General features: G+C 51.5%; 1 protein-coding gene across 2 annotated transcripts in view; it reads left to right on the top strand.

The window, feature by feature from the left end:
* The window catches only part of SDK2 (sidekick cell adhesion molecule 2), a 310,850-nt gene that overhangs the window by 126,077 nt on the left and 164,833 nt on the right, over positions 1–19,940 (top strand). For both annotated transcript variants that reach the window (XM_049861426.1, XM_049861425.1), the window contains exon 2: positions 17,492–17,651. In XM_049861426.1, the coding sequence (XP_049717383.1) occupies positions 17,492–17,651 (160 nt within the window). The remainder of the gene's footprint in view (positions 1–17,491; positions 17,652–19,940) is intronic.

The raw sequence follows: 19,940 nt of genomic DNA, 5'->3' as shown, positions 1-19,940 counted from the left end.
GCAGCCCCTGGAAGAGGGGCTGCTGCCTGTCCTCTGTCCCTCCCCTTTCCCAGGACAAGCAGGGGGCTGGGCTGCTATCCAAGAGGCTACCTGCCACCAGGACATGTGAGCAGGGGCAGCCAGGCCAGGGCGAGGTGGGCCGCTGGGCAGCTGCAGCCTGGGGCGGGGATCAGGACCACCCATGGCTCCACTTCATTCCTGCCCTGCACGTAGGCATGGGGCATGACTCAGCTCTCCAAGCCTCAGTTCCCCTCTTGGTAAAATAGGGTTGTTAATAGTTCTGACCCCATTGCTCGCCACCCGTCTGTCAGTTTCTCATACTGTGGTGGCTTGTGTGTTGCTATGGTGCTGAAAGCTATGCTACTGGTATTGCAGATAACCTGCAGGTCAGCTATGGTGGACAGGTTTCAGCGGAGCTTCCAGACTAAGACAGACCAGGAAGGCAGGCCTGGATGTCTATTTCTGAAAGTTACCCAGTGAAAACCCTACAGCTCACAGAATATTGTCTGAGACTTAGACTTGCTTACTTTTTTTTTTGTTGTTGCTGTTCTTTAGATGAAGGTTTACAGAACAAACTAGTTTCTCATTAAACAGTACACATATTGTTTTATGAGATTGGTTAACAGTCCCACAACATGCCAACACTCTCCCTTCTTGACCTTGTATTCCCTATTATCAGCTTTCCTGTCCCTTTCTGCCTTCTAGTCCTTGCCCCTGGACTGGTGTGTCCCTTTAGTCTCATTTTGTTTCACGGTCCTGTCCAATTGACTGAAGGGTGAACCTCGGGAGTGACATCCTTATTGAGCTAAAAGGGTGTCCGGGGGCCATACTCTCAGGGTTTCTCCGGTCTCTGTCACGTCAGTAATAGACTTGCTTACTTTGGACGTGTCATCAGGAGGGACCAATTCCTGGAGAAGGACATCCTGTTTGGTAAAGTGCAGGGCCTGCAAAGGCAAGGGAAACCCTTAATCAGATAAACTGACTCAATGGTCACAACAAATGGGCTCAAACATCCCAATGATCATGAAGACAGCACAGGACCGGGCAGCGCCTTAGTCATGTTATACGTGTGGTCGTCATGAATTGGAGCTGACTGAGACAGGAGCTAACAAAAACAACAACACCCTGGCAATTGTGTGTGGAGGGAATAAGAGATGACAGCACAGGCCTGGCACAGCATCCGTTTCTGGGTGTTTCCCATGTGCCAGGCACTCGGCCAGACATTGGGTTCCCAGCTTTATGTGAATTTATCGCATTGAATCCTAACAAGCCCCAGCCAGGTAGTTGTTGCAGAATTCCCATTGTGCAAGCAAGAAAGCTGGGGCTGGAAACACAGGTGGCTGACCAGCAGCAGGAAGCTTGGAAATGCAGGGGTGGGGTTCGAACTCTGTCTGGCCACCCACAAACCAAGGCTTTCTGTTCTCCAAGTTGCCTGCATATTTGGGCAGTGGGGGGTGGGAGGAGGGGGGGAGGGGGTGGGGCTGGGGGGAGGGTTCTCTTTGAATTAGCCCAAGCTTTTAGCCCTGCCCCCACTCTTGCCCCATGAGACTGATAGGAACCCAGCCCCACCCTCTGGAACCCAAAGAGCAGGGCCAGTGCGTGGCAGATGGGAGATGCTCAGGGTGCAGGGACGGATTACCCAATAAGCAAGGTATGCACATGCCTAATAGTGCTAACTTACTAACCTGTAGTACACAATTTCACCTGGTTTTGGTGAAAACCAGGTGAAATTGTGCAGTACAGGTTAGTAAGCAAGCACGATTAATTCCGTGCGTTCCTTGCTTACTGTAAGCCGGTGCTTACTGTGCATACTGGCTAATCCAGCCCTGTCGGGGTGCCTGAGCCCCAAGGCCAACCACCGTCCGCATGACTCTACCTCGAAGCAGACTGGGCGTCAGAGCCCTGGGCTCTAGCCCCAGCACGGCAGCTAACGCTGAGTCCTTACCTGAGTCACTTCACCTCTCCAGGCCCCAGGTGTCTCACCTGTTAAGTGAAGGGTTGAACCAGTGGGCCTCAGTTGACAGTGCACCCCCCACACCAGCCCCATGACGTTGGGAGGGAAGAAATGGGGCTGCTTGTGAAAACAGAAAGACACTGCTCATTGGAGGCGGGAAAGATCTGGAGCCTGTTCCTGAAACGGGAGGAGAGAGACCGTGGCCCCTGGACGTGGCCTGGACTCCTCCAGCAAGAGGCCGGGCCGCAAGTCCTGTGGCCTTCTGCCAGCTGCCACCCACCACCAGTTACCATTGAGATGACTCTGACTCCTGGTGACCCAGGTGTGTCAGAGTAGAACTGTGCTCCGCAGGATTTTCAATGGCTGAGCTTTCGGATGTAGATCACCAGGCCTTTGTTCTGAGGCACTTCTGGGTGAGCTTGAACCTCCAACCAAGCTGAGCTCCTTAACTGGTTGCACCACTCAGGAAAAGAGGCCAGGAGGGGGTTTGGGGCAGGAGCTGCCAGCATGGGGGAAGAGTGAGGGCCCGTCTCTCTCCAGATCCGGTGCAGCCTCAAGGCGGGTGACACCAGGAAAGGAGGGGTCCCGTGTGTCCACAAGAGCAGCTGGGAGGCCGCGCGGGCTGGCGCGAGCGTGTGCAAGCCTCTCTAGATAATCCAGCTTGTAAATTGTTTGGGGACGATAACTGCTGAAACGGCCGGGGAGCCACCGCGTGGTGTTATTATTTATGATAAACCGCAGAGGTGCCTGCCAGATACTGGAATGGGCTGAGTGCTGCGCGCAGGATGGACGGCAAATTGAACTCCAATTTTCTGCTCCGCAGTCTTTGTTACACGCCACAAAGCTCCGGTATAGACGGGTCACCAAGCTGATGAATGTGTGCCCCTCCGCGGCGACGAGTCCATCTCTCAGCCGCTGCGCGCAGAGCGACTCACAGCTTTGTTTTCCCTCCCCTCGGGCCCAGCCGCCAACGCCTTCCATGTGAACCAAACAGCGTTGAACCGAAGGCCTGATCAAAGCCTTGGCAGGGCAGAGGCCGCTGGTTCGAAACCCGACTTCGCAGTAGATTCCACGTGTAACTTTTCACCACTCTCCTCTGAGCTACAGATGAGAGAAATGAAAGGGCAATAATAGTAACGCTCCGGAAGGGTGGCTGGGAGGATTAAATGAGAAGACAGGAAGCTGAGCGTGGATTAGGCCTTCAGGAACTCCCTCATTTGTCTTTCCCTTCTCCTTGGGCTGAGCTGCTGGCCTTAATGCCGGCGAAGGGGAAGTGGGCAAAAGCCACTGAAATTTGTTGGAAAGCACCCATCTGGGGGTGATGAAGTGGAGTAATTGTTATTAGCTGCGATCAGATCAACTCTAACTCAGGATGATTGTATGTACAACAGAACAAAATATTGCCTGGTCCTGTGTCATCCTCGCAGTCACCAGCACATTCAAGTCCATCGTTGCGGCTACTGTGCCAATCAGCTCACCAAGGGCCTGCCACCCTCTCTCTGGCCCTCTACTTCACCAAGAATAATGCCCTTCTCCAGTGACTGATTCCTCCTAATGATGCATCCAAAGCAAGCAAGTCAGATAATGCCCTGTTGTAATCCAGAAAGTTCTCATTGGCTAATTTTTGGATGTAGATTGCCAGGCCTTTCTTCCTAGTCTTAGTCTGGATGCTCTGCTGAAACCTGTCCACCACGGGTGACCCCCTGCTGGTATTTGAAATACTGGTGCAATAGCTTCCAGCATCATACCAATATACACGCCACCACAGTACAACACACTGACAGATGGGTGGTGAGGTGAAGCAGGGAGCCCCCTAAAAAGGCCTACTCTCCAGCTCAGCTCTCTTGGGTCAGTATGAGGAAATTGATGCCAGTGTTAAGTCTGGTCACCTAGCCTAGCTCCTGCCTTCCCCTCCATTCCCATCCCTCTCCTCCTAAGCCCAGTGGATGGCCTCCTTTTAGGTATAGCATTTCTTCCAGGGTGGACAGCCCCTAGAGTGGGCAAGAGGGGGGAACGGGGATTGCCCTTGGGAAACGTGCCAACCAGAGCTATCGGACCCCTGGCTTATTCCTCTGGCACTGCCTTCTGTGCCCTGTGTCTGGTGACATCATTGGTGGCCAGGGGATGGATCCTCAAGACCCCCAGGTTGTAGATTCCTGGAAACATCCTTGGTCCTGTGAATTCTTGCTCTAGGCTTCCTAGACCTGTGAGAGGCCTGTGTTTCTCCACCTCCAGAATCCTCGGGCTCGGAGGGGGCTGAAGACTGGTACCCAGGTGCTGGAGAGAGCTCACCAGCTGAGGGGCCTTCAAGGAAGTCACCTGGGGGAGGGCAATAACCAGATGCAAGGTAGGACAAGACCTCACGGAGGCAGCCGGGCCGGCCCAGCAGCTGACTCCGCATGGGACCTTGGGCAAAGCCCTTCGTCTCCGTGGGTCTCAGGTCCTGGCTACAAAGCTGGAGAATCGCCCAAGCATGCATCCTGCCTCAGGGTTACCGAGGGGAAGAAGACTGTCATCCGTGCAACCCGGTGAGCTTCTTGGGAGGAATTCCAGAACTTGGTGAAAATTTTATTATCTAATGAATCTGAATACACAAATGATAATAGCACCATTAGGCAGAAACATTCTAATCAATGGTAGAAGTTTAATCTCTGAACTCTCCAGCTGAAATGGAAGAAAGGGCTTCCTTCCTCTCTGTTAATTGCAAAATAAACCCATCGGAAATGAGAACCATCCTTTTTCCACACCAGGCTGGAGGCTGTGGCGTTATTTACCTGTGTGGTGCAGGAAGGAGGCCCTGCCTGTGAGGCGTGCTCGAAGTTGTGACACCAGGCGAAGAGAGCAATAGTAATGGCCACCCCTTAGGGGCTTGTTCTGTGTGCCAGGCACCGCTCTAAGCCCTTACCCCTCTCACAGGCCTGTGAAGCAAGCACTATGACCATCCCCCTCTCGGGCTGAAGCGCAGCAGGGCTACAGCGAGATGCCCAGGGTCACATAGCTAGTAAGTGGGAGAGCTAGGATGTGAACCTGGCGGAGTCCCTGGGTGGCACAAATGCTTAAGCACTTGGTTGCTAACCTTTATTGAAAGGTTGGTGGTTCAGACCCACCTAGAGGCACCTCAGAAGAAAGGCCTGGTGATCTGCTTCCAAAAGGTCACAGCCATGAAAACCCTATGGAGCACAGTTGTATTCTGCGCGCGTGGGATCGCCCTGAGTCGGAGTTGACTCAAGGGCAACAGGTTTGGCTTTTATGGTTTGGTTCCACTCCAGGGCCCAAAAAGCCCAGCACTCACACAACTATGCCAATGTTGCAATATCGGATTGCAAGAGGAGGGAACTTGGACATCCCCTAGGACAGTCAGCCCCTAAGAGGAAGTGACCTGGCCAAGTCCAGCTGCAAGTTTGTTTACCTGCCCTTTCATTCATGGATCTGGGTCCTCCTGTGTGCCATGCTGGGTGCTAGGCTCTGGGGCTAGGGAGGTAAGGGAGCCCCTGTCCCTGCTTCCAGCAGATGACACGCTAGCCTGGGATCACACAAATGCAGCTGTGACGTCTCTGGCAAACCCATTGCCTTCGATTTGATCCCGACTCATAGCAACCCTCTAGAACAAAGTAGAACTGCCCCATAGGGTTTCCAAGGTTGTAACCTTTATGGAAGCAGACTGTCACCTTTCTCTTGCGATGGGTTAGAACTGCCAACCTTTCAGTTATCAGCCAAGCGCTTAATCTCTGCACCACCAGGGCTTTTTGATGCATGTGCTACGTAACTTCAAACCTCTATGGAATGTGAGGAAAGGACGTCAGGAGAGGAATTACAGAGGACACCGTGTTTGAGTTTCGAAGGGACACTGGGGCTGGGTAGCTAACTGAACACCCGTGTTTTCCCAGCAGAGAAGGAAGCAAAGGGCTCTCTAAAGGTGAGGAATGGCATGGGCAAAGGCCCTGTGGCAGGGCAGACACAGTGGGTCTGGATTCACTCAGGATCCAGACTCAACTCCTTGCGCTCTTTGTTCTCCACCATGTTCATTTCAGAAAGGGATGGATGAAAGTGTCTGTACGGCATCGTCTAGCCTGGTCCAGAGACGACTTTCTGGACACCTTGGCATCTGTTTTGGGCCTTACGCTCATCTGTTCATCACGTGTTTCCCGAGCATCTTCTTTGTTCCACACGCTCTGTGCCCAGTGCTGGGGCTGCAGAAAAACAGGAGATGTTGGCCCTGCCCTGTGGCATCTACCTGCTTCCCTCTTCTTTTCTCTGTAAAGTTTTTGGCTGGAGGTGCAACGGGCCAAGGAAGACTGGGTGGTGGGTGAGGGGCCTCATCCTCCTTTCCCAGGCAGGGCCCCATCCTCCTTTCCCAGGCAGGGCCCCCCCCACCCCACTTATGAGTCTCCAGTGCCGTGTCAAAGCTCAGTTGCGCTAGCTGCCCTGGTGGCTAGGACCCCCCTAATCAGATTAGATGTGTATTCAAACAAATTGATGATCCGTTCCATTAGATGCTTTTTGAACATGCTTTTCTGAGCAAGAAATCTATTCGGCAGCAGCTGTGGAGGCCACAGCAGAATTGATTGCCGCACCCTCGCAGGCCCCCAACTTCAGAAGGTGCCTGGATGGATCCTGAAGGTCACTGGTGGGGATTAGAGTAAGGAGGGTGAGCGCCTTCTTTGCTGGCTAATGAAGCACTTGGCATGCAGACGGCACCGGCCCCGAGCACGGCCCGGCATCTGCCAGGAGACTGGGAGGCAGGGGATGGGCATAAATTAGCATCTCATTTGTGGGGTGGCAGTGAGAAGGGAAGCTGGGGAGGGGGGGTCAGTTGCTGCGGTGATGCCCTGGCTGGGCAGGGCAGGGCCAGGTGGGCAGTATCTGGCCTGGGGTGGGAGCAGAGGAAAACACCTGGGAAGCCCAATGCCTAGCCCCCGTGGCCTTTATCAGGCATCTAGTAGGAAAGAAAGAAAAGACCAAGGTGGATGTCAGAGGAGACTCTGAAAAGTGCTCTTGAGCATCGAGCAGCTAAAGCAAAAGGAAGAATTGATGAAGTAAAAGAACTGAACAGAATATTTCAAAGGGCCTCTCGAGAAGACAAAGGAAAGTATTATAATGACATGTGCAAAGAGCTGGACATGGAAAACCAAAAGGAAAGAACACGCTTGGCGTTTCTCGAGCTGAAAAAGAACTGAAGAAAAAATTCAAGCCTCGAGTTGCAACAGTGAAGGATTCCATGGGGAAAATATTAAACGATGCAGGAAGCATCAAAAGAAGATGGAAGGAATACACAGAGTCATTATACCGTAAAGAATTAGTCGATATTCAACCATTTCAAGAGGTGGCACATGATCAGGAAACGATGGTACTGGAGGAAGAAGTCCAAGCTGCTCTGAAGGCATTGGCGAAAAACAAGCCTCCAGGAATTGATGGAATATCAATTGAGATGTTTCAACAAACAGATGCAGCGCTGGAGGTGCTCACTCGTCTATGCCAAGAAATATGGAAGACAGCTTCCTGGCCAACTGACTGGAAGAGATCCATATTTATGCCTATTCCCAAGAAAGGTGATCCAACCAAATGTGGAAATTATAGAACAATATCATTAATATCACATGCAAGCAAAATTCTGCTGAAGATCATTCAAAAACGGCTGCAGCAGTATATCGACAGGGAACTGCCAGAAATTCAGGCTGGTTTCAGAAGAGGACGTGGAACCAGGGATATCATTGCTGATGTCAGATGGATCCTGACTGAAAGCAGAGAATACCAGAAGGATGTTTACCTGTGTTTTATTGATTATGCAAAGGCATTTGACTGTGTGGATCATAACAAACTATGGACAACACTGCAAAGAATGGGAATTCCAGAACGCTTAATTGTGCTCATGAGGAACCTTTACATAGATCAAGGGGCAGTTGTTTGGACAGAATAAGGGGATACTGATTGGTTTAAAGTCAGGAAAGGTGTGCATCAGGGTTGTATTCTTTCACCATACCGATTTAACCTGTATGCTGAAAAAATAATATGAGAAGCTGGACTATATGAAGAACAGGGCATCAGGATTGGAGGAAGGCTCATTAACAACCTGCGTTATGGAGATGACACAACCTTGCTTGCTGAAAGTAAAGAGGACTTGAAGCTCTTACTAATGAAGATCAAAGACCCCAGCCTTCGGTGTGGATTACACCTCAGCATAAAGAAAACAAAAATCCTCACAACTGGACCAATGAGCAACATCATGGTAAACAGAGAAAAGATTGATGTTGTCAAGGATTTCATTTTACTTGGATCCACAATCAACACCCATGGAAGCAGCAGTCAAGAAATCAAAAGACGTATTGCATTGGGCAAATCTGCTGCAAAGGACCTCTTCAAAGTGTTGAAGAGCAAAGATGTCACCCTGAAGACTAAGGTGCGCCCGACCCAAGCCATGGTATTTTCAGTCGCATTATATGCATGTGAAAGCTGGACAATGAATAAGGAAGACTGAAGAAGAGTTGACGCCTTTGAATTGTGGTGTTGGTGAAGAATATTGAATATACCATGGACTGCCAAAAGAATGAACAAATCTGTCTTAGAAGAAGTACAACCAGAATGCTCCTTAGAAGCAAGGATGGCAGGACTGCATCTTACATACTTTGGACATGTTGTCAGGAGGGATGAGTCCCTGGAGAAGGACATCATGCTTGGCAGAGTACAGGGTCAGCGGAAAAAAGGAAGACCCTCAATGAGGTGGATTGACACAGTGGCTGCAACAATGAGCTCAAGCATAACAACGATTGTAAGGATGGCTCAGGACCGGGCAGTGTTTCATTCGCTTGTGGAGAGGGTCGCTATGAGTCGGAACTGACTCGACGGCACCTAACAACAACAACAAGTTGGTCCCTGGGTGGCGCAAACAGTTTGTACTCATACCAAAGGTTGGTGGTATGAACACAGTCAGCAATGCCATGAAAGAAAGACCTGGTGATCTGCTTCCATAAAGATTACAGTCAAGAAAACCTCTATGGGGGTAGTTCTACTCCGTAACACGCAGGGTCACCATGAGTTGGAATTGACTCAATGGCAGTGGGTTTGGGTTTTAGACGGGGCCTGCTAGCACCTGCTGGCTGTGTGTGCTCAAAGAACCCAGGGCATCTCTTCTGGATGGGCGAGGGCCCCAAAAGGGCCATGCTAGCCTCTTTCTGGGTCTTTGATACTCTGTCCCTGAGCACCCAGCCTCAGGCAGCTCCCACACTTAGCATCTCCCCCACCTGGACTCAGGTGGAAGAGGGAGTTACAGAAATTGCTGACATGATAGGACCAATCTATGTAGATGCGTTCAAAGCCTCTAGAAGCTCAGCCTGTCTCCACCCCAGTCTGAGCCTTTGCTCAAGACCCTCCAAGCCATCCCTGGGCCAGACCGTGTTCTTGATCCATCTTGGAGTGGTCTCTAGGGAGCTGCATTTGGAAGGCTCCAATTTGGGACATCCTGGAGATTAGAAGCCCCTTAAAAGTTCCGAGATGGAGGAAATGGGTGGGGAGTCGAAATACCTCCTTCATCTCCTTCTCCCCTGCCCCCATGTCCCCCTTCCTGCCCCCACCTCCCCTTCTCCTGGCCCATCTCCCCCTCTCTTCCCCATCTCTCTCCCCTGCCCCATCTCCCCTTCTTCTGCCCCATCTCCCCCTCCCCGCCCCATCTCCCCCTCCCCTGTCCCCACCTCCCCCTCTCCTGCCCCATCTCCCCCCCGCCCCATCTCCCTCTCCCCTGCCCCCATCTCCCCCTCTTGCCCCATCTCCTCCCTACCCCATCTCCCCCTCTTCTGCCCATCTCCCCATCTCCTGCCCCATCTCCCCCTCCCCTGCCCCCACCTCCCCCTCTCCTGGCCCATCTCCCCCTCTCCTGCTCCATCTTCCCCTCCCCTGCCCCCAAATCCCCCTCTCTTGCCCATTTGATCCCCTTGGCACCTCTTTAAGTACCAAGCTCTGTGCTCTGACTTCACATACATCAGTTCATTTGATCCCCGCAATTACCCTCTGGGGCAGGTATTCCTATCTATTTTGCCAATAAGACAGGTAAGACTCAGGTAGTTAATTCTCTCAAGGGCAAACTTTAGTTAGCATAACTAAACCAACAGCTGGCAATTTGACTCCAACCCACTGTAACCCCATGTGTGTCAGAGTAGAACTGGGCTCCACAGGGTTTTCAATGGCTGAATTTTCAGAAATAGATTGCCAAGCCTTGCTTCTGAGGCGCCACTAGGTGAACTCAAACCTCCAAACTTTCAGTTAGCAACCGAGTGTGTTAACCAGTTACACCACCCAGGGACTCCATTTAGTTAGCATAGGAGCTAGGGTTTAAGCCCAGTGTTTCTTCTCCCACTGGGACTCTCATGCCAGACCCCTGAAAGAGGGTGGCACCTGGGGGCTTAAGTGGTGAATGGAATTTTGGGATGGAGTCCCCAGTCCCATGCCTCCAGTCCCGAGAAGCCCCAGGGCCCTGGCCTCTGCCTCATTTCATGTGGCCCCTCACACTCGCAGGGCCTCTGTCTTCTGCCTTATTTGGCCTCCTTTATTTCCAGCTTCTCTCCCTGCACCCCACTAGCCCGCCTCTGAAACCCTCACCCTTGGGGTGAACCGTAGTCTCTCTGGTGATGTCGGTTTCACCACCCTCCAACTGATCAGAGAACTCAGTCCCTGCCAGGCCGTCTGCCTCACCCCACCCCCGAATGTACTGGGACCTGGAGTGAGGCACCCACCACTCAGCAGCATGACAACTGCTTGTGCCTGGAGCTGCCCACACCCTGGATGTCCCCATCCTCACTTACCACCTGCGTGGCTACGGGTCAGGGTATAAGGGATGAGGCACCTTAGGGAAGCTGTGTGTCAACCAGAAAACCCAGAGCTCTGGAAATCACCAGGTGTGGGTTTACATATGTGTGGCAGAGTCAAATTCCCAAACCTTTCTGAGTGTCAGTTTTCTCACATGTGAAATGGGGGTAATGATACATTCCCTGAAAATACTCAGTGAGTATTAACTGAGATAATGGACATAAAATGCTTCATTTCTAGAAAGTTCTAAAAATGGTATGGAATAAAAGCAGCAGCAGTAGAGGCAGCAGGAGTAGAAAGGTGGGAGAAATGAGGTGTGTTGAGAGGGGGCCTGAAAGAGCCCCTGCTTACTGGGACCCAGGATCCAGCCTGTTCAGCCGTGACCTGTGACTCAGGGCCGTGGTCTGTGCCCAGCCAGACCCAGGGACCACAGCTTTCCAAGCCGAGGCACCAATCAGGAGGCAGTGGAGGTCAGTGCAGGTCAATGTAGGTCAAAGGTGGTGGCCAAGGAGATGGTAGGGTGAGAAGTTTGCAAGCTTAGGAATCCCAGCCTCCCACTGTTCCCAGGCATTCCAGGGAAGCTTGCAATGACTGAGCAGTTACTGTGTGCCGGGCGGAGCTGCTAAGAGTGGCTTTCTGATGTTTTGAGCTGGGAAGGGAATGTGCCCAGGCCCAGTGCCCCTGAAGCTGGCTCTGGGGACAGGTGGATGTCTTTGGGCCAATTAAGTGGCAGCTGGAGGCCATTGCCCCAGCCTCCTCCACCCGCTAGCCTGAGGCTCCCAGCAGGGGAGGGTGAGGTTCTGGATCAGGGGGGTGCTATTCCCAGGCCTGGGCTGGCTGGGAAGTCACATCCCCGGAGCAGGGAGATGGAAGGAGCCAGTGACTCCAGAAAACAATGACATTATTGTGCTCAGGGCTCAGGGGAGGGGAGAAGTTGAGATTAGCTTCTGTGTGGGGCCATTTATTCTGGAGCCTGGAGTCTGAGGATGACAATGGGGGTATTTAGTGGGTATATCAAGGGAAAATGGCAATCAGGGGACCCCTGACCTGTCAGGGGAAATTAGAAGGACACCTAAGGCTGAGGCCTCTTGCCACCTCTGAGGGCAACTCTTCATTCCAGGGCCTCAGGCTGTGGTCCACTAGCCACAGGACACCCCTGAGTTGCAGACGGCCTGCCCTTTCTTCTGTCTCCAATTCCGACTCATGGTGACCCTTGTGTCACAGAGTAGAACTGCTCCATGGGGTTTTCTTGGCTATAATCTTTCAGAAGCAGATCGCCAGGCCTTTTTTGCTTTTAGTTAGCAGCTGAGCCCAGACTTTTTGTGCTATTCAGGGACCTTAATACACACACACACACACACAATATACACATATATACATATATACACACATACATGTATTTGATTGTAAATAAGTAATCCATACCTGTGATACACAATATAAAAGCTACAAAAGGGTATAGAATGAAAAGCCATTCTCCCTCCCAGCCAAGCTCCCAGCCCCTAGTTCTCCTCCCTAGAAGCATCACTGAAACCAGTTTTTTATGTCACCTGCTAGAAAATCTATGTACGAGCACATATATTCTTATACTTGACAAAAAAAAGTCTTCTGCACAAAAGTAGCATGGTATATGCCCAGCCCTGCACCTTGTTTTTCTCACTTAACAGTAGTTTTCAAAGACTGTTCCGAAACCAGGCTCAAGGTAAATATGAGCCCAAGAGACAGAAAATGCCATACAAACCAGAGACTACATCAGCCTGAGACCAGAACTAGATGGTGCCCGGCTACCACAGATGACTGTCCTAACAGGGAACACAATGGAGAATCCCTGATGGAGTGGGAGAACAGTGGGATGCAGACTTCAAATTCTCATAAAAAGACCAGACTTAACCTGACAGAGACTAGAGGGACCCTGGAGGTCATGGTCCCCAGACCCTCTGTTAGCCCAAGAATGGAACCATTCCTGAAGCCAACTCTTCAGACAAGGGTTGGACTGAACTATAAGACAGAAAATGATATTGGTGAGGGGTGAACTTCTTGGTTCAAGTAAACACATGAAACTATGTGTACAGCTTCTGTCTGAAGCCGAGATGAGAAGGCAGAGGGGGTCAGGAGCTGGTTGAATGGCCACGGGTAATACAGGGTGGACAGGAGGAGTGTGCTGTCTCATTAGGGGAAGAGCAGTTAGGAGTACATAGCAAGGTGTGTATAGGTTTTTGTATGAGAGACTCACTGGATTTGTAAACTTTCACTTAAAGCACAATTAGGAAAAAAAAAGACTGTTCCGGAGCCGTATGCTGCAACGAATTCCATGGTCTGGAGGCACAATCCTTTCTTTAACAGGTGCCCTCTTGCCAGACATTCAGGTTGCTTCCAAGCCTTTTGCTGTTACAAACAGCACCACTATTCAATGCTGTCGTTTCCCACCTGCACAGGTACACCTGTAGAGGATAAACTCTTCGGAGAAGACTTGGGGGATCAGAGGCTGTGTGGATTTTTAGCTTCCGTACAACATATTGCCAGAAAGCTGTCTGATGATATCGTACTAAGCTATAGCCCCACAAACGGCTGTGTGAACATACCTGTTTATCCACACGTGGGTGAGCTCGGGGTATTATCAAACTTTCAGATCTTGGCCAGTGTGATAGGGAGCAGGCAGAGTCTCCCGGGGTTCTGGTTTGCTTTTCTCTTACCATGTGGTGGCACATCTCAGCATATATTTCAGAGTCATTTGTCATTCCTTTCTGCAAACTCTTCATATCCTTTGCCCATTTTTTCTGTTGGTTTGTTAATGTTTTTCCTACTGGTTTGTGACAACATTCTTTATATAAGGAAAATCAGCCCTTTGTCCATGATGAGAGCTGCGAATAATTTGCCATTTATCCTTTGTGAGGGTTTTCGTTTCTCATGCAGAATTTTTAGATAGTTTTATGACCCCTTGGATTTTGTGTAGTCCTTAGAAAGTACTTGAGGAGTTCCTTTTCTTTGCCGAGATTATATATTTTTAAGCTTCCGTGATTTTTTCTCCTAGTTCTTTAAAAATTTCATCTTTTGTTTAAAACTTTGATCCATCTAGTATTTATTTGGAGGTAAAGTGTGAGGAAGAGATTCAACTTCATTTTTTCCCCCGAATGGCTCCCTAGCTGTTCCAAACCCATTTGCTGAGTAACTGATCTTTTCCCCACAGACTTGAAGCTCTGCTTTCACCATATACTAACTATTCCCGTATGTATTGGGGTCTATTTCTAGACTCTCTCGTCTGTTCCCTCATCAGTCTGTTCATACAAGAGCACACTGTTTTAATTATTGCAGCTTTATAATATAGTTCAGCATCTGGTGACGTTGGTCTCCCCTCATTGCCATTCTTTCCCAGAATTTTCTTGTCTATTCTTTTGGGTTTGTTTATTTGTTTCTTTGTTTTATATGGACACTAAAAACACTTCCTCTAGTTAAAAAAAATTGTGCATGTGTGTTTTCGAAGCTGAGGAAGAGTTTAAGAAAATGATAACCTTATGATGTTGATTCTGTCCGTGATTTCCCCTCCATTTCCAGTCATCTCCATCCCACTGAGAGGGTAGCTAACAGGGTTGTTGTGTATAGCTGTGCAGGTTGTCTACTAAACGATCCTAGGACTAAGGCTGTGGGGAGCTGCTGGTCAGTTACCAGCTGTTCTCTCTGGATTTATCTGCCATCTTCATATTTGATCGATAGTAATAATAGCTACCCCGCTATAGTACATGTCAGGCATGTTCTAATGTATTGAATACTTATTACAAACTTATACCCAATTTACAGCTAAGGAAACTGAGATGCACATAGGTGAAGTAGTTTGCCCCAAGTCAATGCTTTGTGTTACCCATTCGTGGCACAGGGATCTGTTCCTACACATCAGCACACACCCAGACACACGCAGAGACAAATAGACACACCAGCACACACACACACAGATACAGACACAGACACTCACACAGAGACACACATGAGCACACACTGACATACCTATGCAGATGGCCACACAGACACACAGACACAGGGAGGGATACACAGACACATGGAGACACCCAAGTATACACACAGATGTCCATGCACACATCCACACAGTATAATCACCAGCCTTGTCTTTCCCCATCAGTCTGTCTTTCCTCCTCCAGCACACACACTCCCAGCACTTCTCCCAGCTCCTGCTGTCAGACCAGGGCAAGCTGCGGAGGAAAGCCATTGCTCTCATTCCTGGGCAGGTCCTCCCCCTCGACAACATCCCTGCACCCAGATAGCAGGGAGCTTTAGGGAGGCAGGTGACCACACCGCAGGGGCTCAGGGAAGAGAGGAGGTAGGTGCACGGCTTCCTGTCTGCCCCTCGGCTCCCTTCCCAGCTGGAGCATCTGTACCCACTCCCCACAGCCTGTGAGGATAACATGAGATGCGGGGGGAGGGGGGCACGGCTGCAGCCCAGGGCCCAGTACCGGCAAGTTCTCAGAAAGGGTCTCCCACCCTCCCTTCCCTTTCGCCAAGTCATTATCTCTGGCAGCCACTGGAATCAGCCCATCCAAGCAAAAGGCATTCGGCTCCAGGCTGGCACCCTCGGGAGAGCCTGAGGAATGAACTGGCAAATGCAGCCCTGGGAGCAAACTGCCCAGTGAGCAGGTTCACAGAGGCGCAGTGTCTGGGTGCGGAGCGTGTGTGTACGTGTGTGCTTGCATGCACGTGTGCACGCATGTGTGCACATATGTGTGCGTGTGTGCGCGTGCGTGCATGCACACGTACCCGCCCACCCACCAGCCTCTAACTGTTTGGGCTGTGAGTCAGTTCTCCATCCAGGGGATTTAATCAGTGGGGGCTGGGAATGTTACTGTTTTAAAACAAACAAGTGATGACAGAAACTAAGGGAGGGTTTTTAAAAACGCAATTCAAAGGGCTCTTGAAAGCTGCTGGAGAATATGAATGCGCCTTTGAAGTAAGAGTGCACCCATTTGTTAAGCTGAGCAGAGTGGGCTGCTGCAGCGGCAACAAGGCACTTTCCTTGGCAAATGGGTGCCCGCCAGCTCCTCCGCCCCCCCCCCCGCCACCCAGCCAGAGTGGGCGAGGACCCCAGGAGCACTGTTGGGGGTGGGGGCGCGGGGGGGTGACCACCTTCTCCGAATACATGCTTTAAAAGGGGCACCTTTGCAACTGTGTTCAAGGCAGTATGTTCACATGACAGTGTTAAGAGCAGCGTGACATACGTGATGAAAACATCAGTGGCCAGACCAAGAGATGGGCAGAGACAGCAGTCAGAGGTGGCTGTTCGTGTGCACTGGCCCTCTACCCACCCTCAGCACAGCCCCGTCTTGGCTTCATGCCCCTTCTGGCTAGCACCGGGTGCCCCTCTGTTGGCCCCCACCCACAGTGAGATTTGGTAGCAGGGTTGGGGGTCTGAGGAGGACTCCTCCAAACAGTCACAAGTTACACACTCAGAAGACTGAGACCTTGGGTGTCGGGTGCAGGGGGTGGTGATGCTTTGCAATGGAGCCAGTTGACCTGGGCCCCAAACGTCCATCCCAGCTTCTGTTGAGTTGTACATCCATGCCTGAGCCTGTCCAAAGACCTCGGACGCCCAATACTGGCAAAATCTGAGAGCGCAAGGACAGATGTTGGGGTCCAGGTCCCCAGGCCTCCCTGACGCTTCCCAGAGGTCAGCCTGGGGTACAGGAGAGGCCCAACTGCACCCACCTCCAGCTGGCTGGCCAGCTGCCATGGTGTCTGAGTTCCTTCCTTCTACCCCTAGCACCCCCACCCCTTCCCACGCCTTTCCTCTTCTTCCTTTGGCTTGTTCCATTTCTTTGCCCAAAAGAAGAAGGTCTCATGGTTTTCCAGCCTCTGATTTCATAGGCGAGTCCCTGGGTGGTGCAAATGGCTTACGAGCTCGGCTGCTAACCAAAAGGTTGGAGGTTCGAGTCCACCCAGAGATGCCTCGGAAGAAACTCAGAGCAGGTGGGGGCAGTATTCCAGCCACAGGAAGGACTTTGCCCTTGATGCCTTTGAGGGATTTCCTCCAGCTTTGGGGAGTAGGACTCCAGACACCCTCCATCACCCGCCAGCTTCTATCAACATACCTTCTTATTTTCCTGATGCAGTTTATAAGCACCCTTCCTTCCTTCCTTCCTTCCTTCCTTCCTTCCTTCCTTCCTTCCTTCCTTCCTTCCTTCCTTCCTTCCTTCCTTCCTTCCTTCCTTCCTTCCTTCCTTCCTTCCTTCCTTCCTTCCTTCCTTCCTTCCTTCCTTCCTTCCTTCCTTCCTTCCTTCCTTCCTTCCTTCCTTCCTTCCTTCCCTTCCTCCCTCCCTCCCTCCTTCCCTCCCTCCTTCCCTCCCTCCTTCCGCCCTGGCAGAAGAATATTCCAGAAGCAAAGGATATGGAATGGATGGGATTCTCAAGGTGGAGAGAAAGAAGGTGATGGGGCAAAGTGGGGGCAGCAGAGGCGGATGACCCTGGATGGGTCCCTGGGGACAGGACAGGTGGGGAGGGGGAAGCAGGGGCCCGGTTGGTAGGCATAGAGGACTCCTACTGACTTTGAGAGCCTGAGTGAAGCACAAAGAAGACCCAGCCGACTGATCTGAGTTCAAATCTTTCCCAGCTGTGTGGCCCTGGACAAGTTACCTGGCTGGCAAATACCTGCTCTACCTGTTTAGGGCTGTTAGGATATCATATGAACGCATCCAGGAGAGTAAGTGCTAACCGGTGGCTCTTTGTTCCTGTTTCCCACAGATGATGTGCCGCCATATTTCAAGACGGAGCCAGTGAGGACGCAGGTGCACCTGGAGGGGAACCGCCTGGTGCTCACATGCATGGCTGAGGGCAGCTGGCCACTGGAGTTCAAGTGGCTCCATAACAACCGAGAGCTGACCAAGTTCTCCCTGGAGTACAGGTGAGCCGCCCCTTCCCCCAGTTCTTCCTGACTGCCAGGGCTACTGCCTCAAAGTCAAGGTGGTATCAGGGCCAGGGGCCCGTGCAGTGGCGGTGCCCTTGGCCATAGACTGTGGGCAAAGGCAGCCCTGCCCCAGGTGTGAGAAGACTTCGGCCCTGTTGAGCTCAGCTGAGGATGGCTCAGTGGTGGGTGGGGCCACTGCCAGGCAGGGTGGAGAAGATGATTGGGGAGGGAAGAGAGGAGCTTGTTCCCAGCATCTGTGGCCATGACCACAGCTGTGGCCAGAGTTCCTTTATGCCCTGGTCCCAGAGAAGAACCCTACTATCGCTCATGATGGACCTGGGTCCAATGAAGCTGGCGGGGGGAGGGTGGGCATGCAGCAACTTGAGCTCAGTAAGGGAGAGACATCTTCTATTTGGGGGACAATTCAGGTGGGACATGGAGGTGGCCCTCCCGGGGCACCTGGCTGTGCCCATGCACTGGAGATTTGGTCTAGGCTGTCCTTCCCTGCCCAGGACACTGCCAAGCTGGGAGAGAGGAGAGGAGGGAGAGAGAACAGGGTTTCAGCAAGGGCAGGTTCACTGCCAGAAGCTTGAATGTGAAGCAGCCACTCCTCCAGCCCAGCCAGGCCCTAGCCTTTCCCTTGGCCTCGCAGAGCAGGGGGGAGCTTGCCTCCCTCCCTCCCACTCTATCCTCCCATCTCTGCCTTGTTTTATTGCCTCCCAACCCTGTGCTTGTGATTAATCCCTGGCCTGATGTACATAATCGGTTTTGTTGGGGAAACAAGATTGTCTTGCCCTGGGGATGGTGATACAAATCTGCCGCCAGGGACAGGAATGCAGATGAGAGGAGGGGGATTTAATTGCTGGAGGATCTGTTTTTCCTGGAGAGCTATCCTTTCCTTTATGAGGCAGCAGGCAAGAGTTTTGGCTGATGTCTACCCGCATGTTCCTTCTGCCCTGACCCTAGACTGGATTGACTCGTGTGAGGTGTGGTCATGTTGGCAAAGGAGGAAGAGGGAGGGGCCGGGGCAGGAGGACCACCTTTGCCCCACTGTTGATGGGGAGAGGCCTGGGCCAGAAAGCAGAAGACCCTCCAGAGCTGGCTACTCTGAGCCTTGGGTTTTCCAGGGAACCCACAAGACCAGAGGGACCTACTGGGGCAGACCCTGAAATGATTTTCATTTGGGAGCCCAGAGCCACTCCTGGTCGCAGCCTGGCACCCACCAGGCAGTTTTGACAGTCTTCTTTAGGAGCCCCCACATGCCTCTTGGAGGATGCACATGCTTGAATGGGAACACCAAGAGCGGGCAGATGCCACACCACAAGTATAAGTGGTGCCAGGGCCTTCCAGCCTGCCCTTGGCTTCCGCTGGCAGGGAGCTTCAGGCAGGATCCAGGAGGAGAGCCAGTTGTTGATCTGGTCCAGAGCTGTTCCTTTGTTGCCCTGGTACAGCAAGGACCCAAGGGTGGGTGTTACATGGAAGTAGATTCCAGCTGAGCTGAAGGACCAGACCTGCCCAACAAGGGGACAGGCTACCTTTGGAAATGGTCAGCATTCTGACCCTGGAGGTATCAGGGTCCCTCTGTTGGTGATGGTGATGATAACAATAGTTACTGGCAGCGAGAAAGAATTTATTATAGGCCTACATTATGATGCACACTCTGTGATTGTCTCGTTTAATCCTGCCAGCAATCCTATGAATAGGTTTAATTGTTATCCCCATTGTACAGATGAGGAAACTGAGGTTTAGAGATTAAATAATTTACTCCAAGTTTCACATTGTTGAGCTGGGCTTCAAATTTGCATTGTCTGACTCTAGAGCTGGGGTTCTTTACCATCCCACATTGCCTCTCTTTGAGGAGGGGCCGCTGCAATGTGTCTTCTAACTTTTTACTTTAACAGCTCTAAAAATTCTAGAAAACAAAGCAGAGGCAGAAATCCAGATATTCTATTTCAGAGCTTTGTTGGGCAGAAGTGATACAGGGAAGATGCACCAGCTGCCATTAGCAAAGCAAAGCTCCTGCCTCCTTACTCCTGAGAGAGCTGGCTAGGATGGACTGGGGGTGGCTAACATGCCCACGTCTGATTAGGATTTTCCTGTAATCAAACCTTGCCCTGCCACAAGGTAAGGTCTACAGTTCTTAGCATGGCCTTCGGAACTCTTCATGATCTGCTCCTTGCAGCTCTGTCTCAACTCTTGCTATTTTCATCTGAGCTAACCTACATTTCCACCAGACTATCCCACTCCCAGGACAGCTCCCTGCACTTGCCCTCTTCTCTGCCTTGG

This window comes from Elephas maximus, chromosome 19 (genome assembly GCF_024166365.1).
Source record: "Elephas maximus indicus isolate mEleMax1 chromosome 19, mEleMax1 primary haplotype, whole genome shotgun sequence".
In the NCBI taxonomy this organism is placed as follows: domain Eukaryota; kingdom Metazoa; phylum Chordata; class Mammalia; order Proboscidea; family Elephantidae; genus Elephas; species Elephas maximus.
Note: the sequence above shows the minus strand (reverse complement) of the source record. Positions and strands in the feature narration are given on the sequence as shown.